General features: G+C 40.1%; 1 protein-coding gene across 5 annotated transcripts in view; it reads right to left on the bottom strand.

Annotated features, from left to right (window-relative positions):
• Window positions 1–690: 690 nt before the first annotated feature.
• RAMP2 (receptor activity modifying protein 2) overlaps window positions 691–6,000 on the bottom strand; it is a 290,068-nt gene continuing 284,758 nt past the window's right edge. For all 5 annotated transcript variants that reach the window (XM_044054686.1, XM_044054685.1, XM_044054684.1 and 2 more), the window contains one exon: window positions 691–1,101. In XM_044054686.1, the coding sequence (XP_043910621.1) occupies window positions 840–1,101 (262 nt within the window). In that variant the 3' untranslated portion in view covers window positions 691–839. The remainder of the gene's footprint in view (window positions 1,102–6,000) is intronic.

Below are 6,000 nucleotides of genomic sequence, written 5' to 3'. Positions count from 1 at the left end.
AACTAAGTAAACCCATAAAAGTACTTCTTTTCAAGGAAAACTTGGATGTTGGGTTAACTGGCTTGCTGAGAGTCACATACAGGAGAATCAAACCTAGAACTACATAATGAAGTTCATCAGCAACTCATAGCATTAATTCTCAGCACTGAACTACTAGACTAATATAATGACATATCAACATTACATATTGAGATTATAAGCTTTTGCTGATATTGTCATCAGCCCAACATGAATGATCTGATAGCAGGAGAGAACAGAATGGACCCTGGACTAGACACCAGGAACAGAAATGAATGCTTTGGGAGAAAGATCTTCATTATATTGTATCCTTCCTTCTCCAAAACAGATCTTCATTATCTGGAGACTTCTTTCTGAATGGGCATATGGTACCATCACTGCACCTACTCTTTACTGAGAATAAGAAGGCATCTGAGCTGCGTTATGCATGCTCCATGTTGCCAGAAGGTATGCATCCTACACAAAGCAGCTCTCAGCCCAAGGTATATCTGGAAGAAACTGAAGTTTGATTATGGACCATATCCAAATAATTGAATGTCCAAATCTTTATATCGTTTCCCTTTAATCTTCCAATGTTAGTTATAGATACAAATTGCCATAATGAGATGTGCCGAGAGTTTTAGAAGTGCAGCTTTTGTTAGCAAAGGCTATTAAGCAATCAAACAAAGAATGTATTATTATTCACACAGGCAGAAGGATAGCTTTTTTATTTATACAGTGACTCTTTACAAATGATTAGTATGTTTTCCAATTAATATGATAATATAATAATAACAGCAATAACACAAAATAGTTATACAGAGTGGAATAATACAGCAACTCTATAACTGAGGTTCACCGTCTTTGGTCTTCCATACAACGAGAAGCACCATAAACGGCAACAAACAGATTGGAATAGCAATCATACCCAGTAAAGTGCTTATTGGAGGATCCATAACCAGTGGTGGTGGTGGTGGTGAATTGCATTTTGAAAAAAATGTTCTGTGTGCTTGAAAAAAAAAGTCTTCTACCAGTGGATTTGGATATGGAAGACAGTAAAACTCACTCACGTATTCTGTGCAGTTCTGGAATTCACTATAAACCCTAAATGGAGATAAAATACAGCTAGTTAAAGAATTAAAGTAACATTTTTAGTTAGTTTGTAAAATTACTGCCCTGTGTGCTTTAGCAATACCTAAATTGATAGTTCCCATGTATTCACTGCTACATTTAATACTGTAATAAATATGACCATTTCAATAGGTGTGAAATTCTTCACAAAAGTTGCGTACAAGCTGCAAGTATTATTTTGATGATCTAATTTCAATACATCATGGCTAGTTAGTTATGACAGCCAACCTCCAGTGCACTTTTTATTTTTTATAGGTGTTTAGGATAGTACTTGGTTATCTGTCCTTATGGGTTATCTTAAGCCTTGTCAACTTTCTCAACACAAAGGTGAGAAGCAACCTCTGTACCTCCTGTCTATGAATCAAATGCCTTAACCTTTTTGCCAACCCCCAGAATAGTTAGATTTGGATCATGCATGTACATTTTGTATCAATACCAGAATGTCATGTTTTACCTGAAGAGATGTAAGATGTTCAAAGGTTACTAGGCTACCTGCCATTGTGGGCCATTTTAAGCCTAGCCAATTTCCCCTTTCAAAGGTGAAAACCAAAACCTGTACCTTGTGTCTGTGAAGCAAACATGTTAACCATTATATCAACCCCCAACCTTTCTTTTCTATATACTATATGCATTTAAGATGGCACTACTAAGGTAGTTATATATACTTACGCCTATGAGACAGCCAATTTTATACGAAACAAAATAAAGAATTGCTATTTTTATTTATTTTTGATTTTTCTAGAATGTAATTAATTTACATTTATGTTAAGCAGCATTAGCAAAATCTAAACATAAACCCCACCCCTCATAGCAAATAAACTGATTGCGTGTAGTACATACCATTTCCCTTTTCTCATAGGTTCATAGGAGGTTGCTAGGCTAGGGGACATGGAACCCTTACAAGACTAGCCATGCTAATCCTGAGTTGCCTCAATTCTTCTTGGTTAGATGGACGTAATTTGCAGAGCAAGTCTATGATCAACACCAACTACCCCTGTTCAGGAGTGACATGGGTGCCATCTTCTGGGTGATTTTGCGATCTCCCATTCATTTGTCCAGGTTGCATTTGAATAGGGTCTGAGGAGCTCTGCTTCACATGAATTGGAAATTTATTCCAGAGTAGCGGCAGTCTCTGGGAGATATATCTGTCTCTCCAGCATGTTCTGTTAATGTCACAGACTAGGTTAAGATCCCTAGAGCAAGTAACTCTTGTGCCATTTGACTTGTGGATGTGCAGAATTTCCATCATGGCAGGGTCAGAGACTGCCCTTTGGCCAGGCACAAGTTGCCTCTCAGCAGCCTATATGATACAGAGTACAGTGGCAGGGCTTTCATTCTATCCATGCAAGTCATGGTTTGGAAGCCCTGTACTTTCTTGGTGAGAAATCTCTGTGGTCACTCCAGCTGCTACAGGTGTCTGATGAGGTACATGCAGAAGGGAGCATTGTACTCTATCAATGGTCTGATGAGGGTTGAGTACAGTGGAGTTATAGCATCCTTAGACCTGGATGCAATGCCCTTACCTATGAGATGCGTAACAACCTTACATATGAGATACGTAACAATGAAGGCTTTCCTTACTACTGTGGAAACTTGGTGATCGAAGTTAAGATTGCTATCTACTTGTGTTCCCAGATCTTGCACCACTAGGTTTGAATTTGGGGGGGCGGTGCTGTCAATATTGTAATTAGCAGGAAATTTTGCTTTGCCAAAGGGGATACTAATGGACTTTTTTTCCATTAATTTTAGACCATGGCTTTGGCAACAGTCATTTGTCTGTGTTAGCCAATCCTGTAATGTGTTAATATCATTGGAGGACTCAATGACTGCACCCAATTTGCAATCATCAGCAAACTTGGTAAAGCCAAAGGCTGTCTACTTTAGCCTGGACTTTCAAAAAATTTGATTTCAAACAGTAAAGGGCCCAGCACAGATCCTTGTGGTACACCACTGGTGATGTGTGATGAGTCTACTGGTAAAGGTGGAGTCACCAGCTTTGATACTAAGTGTTCTGTCAGTGAGACAACTGGCTACCCATCTAGTGGCGTAGGGATTAATCCCCAGCTAGGAGAGTTTCTCAATGATACCTGAGTGGGTAATTGTGTTAAATACCTTGGCTAGGTTAAGACTGGCAGTATGCACTGTCTTAATTTCATCCAGGGCTTTGGTGACTTTCTTGATGAAGTCTACAAGGTTTAATAAACATGATCGACCCTTAACAAAGCCAAACTGAGTTGGGTCTAGAGTTTCAAGGTTGCCTATATCCTTGTTGATAAGGTTCATGATGATTCTTTCCATGGACTTCCAGATGAGGCTGGTTAGATATATGGGTCTATACTTCCCAGGGTCGGGTTGATGACACCCCCTTTGTGCAAGGGGATTACTGTTGCTGTTCTCCACTCTGCTGGAATAAAGCCAGTTCTCCAGCTATAGTTAAAGAGAATGCAAAGCGGGTCCACTAGGTCCTGTTTTACATTGCTTAATAAGCAACCTGGGATGTTATCTGGCCACATTGAGGCTGTGTTTTTAGCCTTGGACAGTGCCAATATGACCTGATCTCTAAAGATACTAGACAGAGGACAGGTGTCAGGTATGCTTTCAGATATGGCTGGTGGGGACAAGGGGTGAAGTTTGTACCACATCTGTCAGCTAGCAGGTTGGCAAGTTTCACCCGTATAGTATGAGTGGTACCATCTACTACCAGTTTGGCACATAGTTGGGCATTCCCTTTTAGATTTCAGATGTTGTTAAAGAATGTCTTATGATTATCCTTAGCTAGGGATGCTATTTTTGCTTTATAATTAGCATTAGAGGACTTTACAAGAGTTCTGATTTGCTTGTTCAAGCTTTGGAGGGAATGCTTCCTCTGCTGTGTCAGTTCCCTCTTGTATTTAGACATCAGTTTCTTCTTTTTATTATATAACCTGTTTATACTTGAGGTCCACCATGGTGGCTTGTTTTTTTTTTTGGGAGGACCTGGTTGTAATACATTCAGGTACAGCTGAGTCTATAGAGTTGCTTAAGTGTTTATACAGAGCATTTGTATACACCTCTGCATAGGAGTCATTGTTGACTGTGATGGTGGGTTATAAAACTTTTTATGCCTCTGCAGTTGCTTTGGAAACATTTTTTAGTTTTTTTTATGGTCTGCATTGGTGACAGGTTCAATAGTTACTTCGAACAAGACTGATTTATGGTCCAACCTTACCAGGGAGGGCATCACACAGAGGCAATTGCAGTGATCCCCCATGTTGGTGAATACTATATCTAAGAAATTTAATCCCCTTGTGGGGCTGCAGACTATCTGTTCCAGAGTATTTGTATTGACAAAGTCCAGGAACCTCTGGGTGAGCATGTTCATGCTCATGTATTTCACTCAGTTGATGTAAAAATAGTTGAAATCTTCCATGATTAAGGTGTTGGGCTGTATGGTGAGTGACTCCAGTAAGTGTAGGTAGTTGGTATGCTTTTCTTGGTACATGGTGGTAGACCTATAGCTAGACATGATGTGGTAGGGTATTTTGTCTACAATTAATTGAACATGGAGTAGTTAGAGAGAGTTGTAATGTTTGATACTTGGCTTTAATAAAGATGGATACACCTTCACTTTTGGTTCTTTCATACTCATTTTGAGGTCTGAACATGTGGAAGGCAATGTAGGCTTGCATGGCCAGGGTGCTCTCTGTGGCCTTGAACCATGTATCAGTGACTGCACAGACATCAGCATCTACCAAGGTGAGGAGTGCTTACAGGGAGTGCAGTTTCATGTTTACACTCCTAGCATTAAGAAGCAGAACCTTGAGTTTGTCTTGAGTGGATTTTGTTATGTCGGAAATTTTGTTGTTTTGACATTGCCTTAAAAAAGCACTATGGGGGAGGCATGTGTCTTTACTGTATCTGAAAGCCTAGAGGAGACTGGTGCAGACCATATCTGGCAAAGCAGCATGGCCTGTTGATCAAGTCTTCCCAGGCTGAAAGATACTGGATCCCCTGGACTGACACCACAAGCTAAGCCAATTGCTGAAGTCAATCATTTTTTGTTTATATTATGGCATCATTCTGGGTGAAGGTAGAATGCAGCTTAGGGTTAGTGTCATACCTGCCTGGGACACATACTCTGTGAATTTAGCCTTGTGTCTCTTTATATAGTCCAGAGAGGTACATCTCAAATCATTCACCCCAACATGGACTATGACAGAGTCATAACAGTACTTGTGACTTGAGTGCATGTGTGATTTGACGGATCCTGGCACCTGACAGGCAGCTGACCGTAACCTTCTCCTTGTCCAGTCTAGTGAGGGCGACATCTGTGTGTCTCACTATGAATTCTTCTATGACCAAGACATTATGTTTTGAGGTGTTTTGCTTTAGGGGCTTATTTGCTTAAACACTGGTGTCTGCGTTATTATGTGTAGTGGTTTCTATTTGCATAGCAGTGTGTGCAATTGGTTTATGTTTGAGAGGTCTCTGAACTTTTGGTAGGCTTCTAGTGAGTACCTTTGTGTATGTGGGTTTATGTGTCATGACCTTATTTTGTGTGAGAGGTGAAGTGCATGTGCTGACAACCTGTTTGATGTCCGGTTTGTTGTTACGTGAGAGATCTGATTCCAATTTCATAGTGTGATTACATCTCTCACATAAGGGATTTGTTTGTTTTAGGAGTAAGTGGTTGTCAGTATACATGAGGTAATTACTACATTGCCTCAAGATGCCTATGTCAATCAGGTTGGCCAGTGAAATGATGGGAAGCTGTCTGTCCATTATAGAACGTTTTATTGTATATACTGTTAGGGAAGGGAGTGGGCTAGTTTGACCAGTTTTTGCACTAGGACTAACAAAGGTGCTTGTTCTATTGGAGGCTATGGATGATAA

This window comes from Protopterus annectens, chromosome 13.part0 (genome assembly GCF_019279795.1).
Source record: "Protopterus annectens isolate FY-2018-M chromosome 13.part0, PAN1.0, whole genome shotgun sequence".
Classification (NCBI taxonomy): Eukaryota; Metazoa; Chordata; order Ceratodontiformes; family Protopteridae; genus Protopterus; species Protopterus annectens.
Note: the sequence above shows the minus strand (reverse complement) of the source record. Positions and strands in the feature narration are given on the sequence as shown.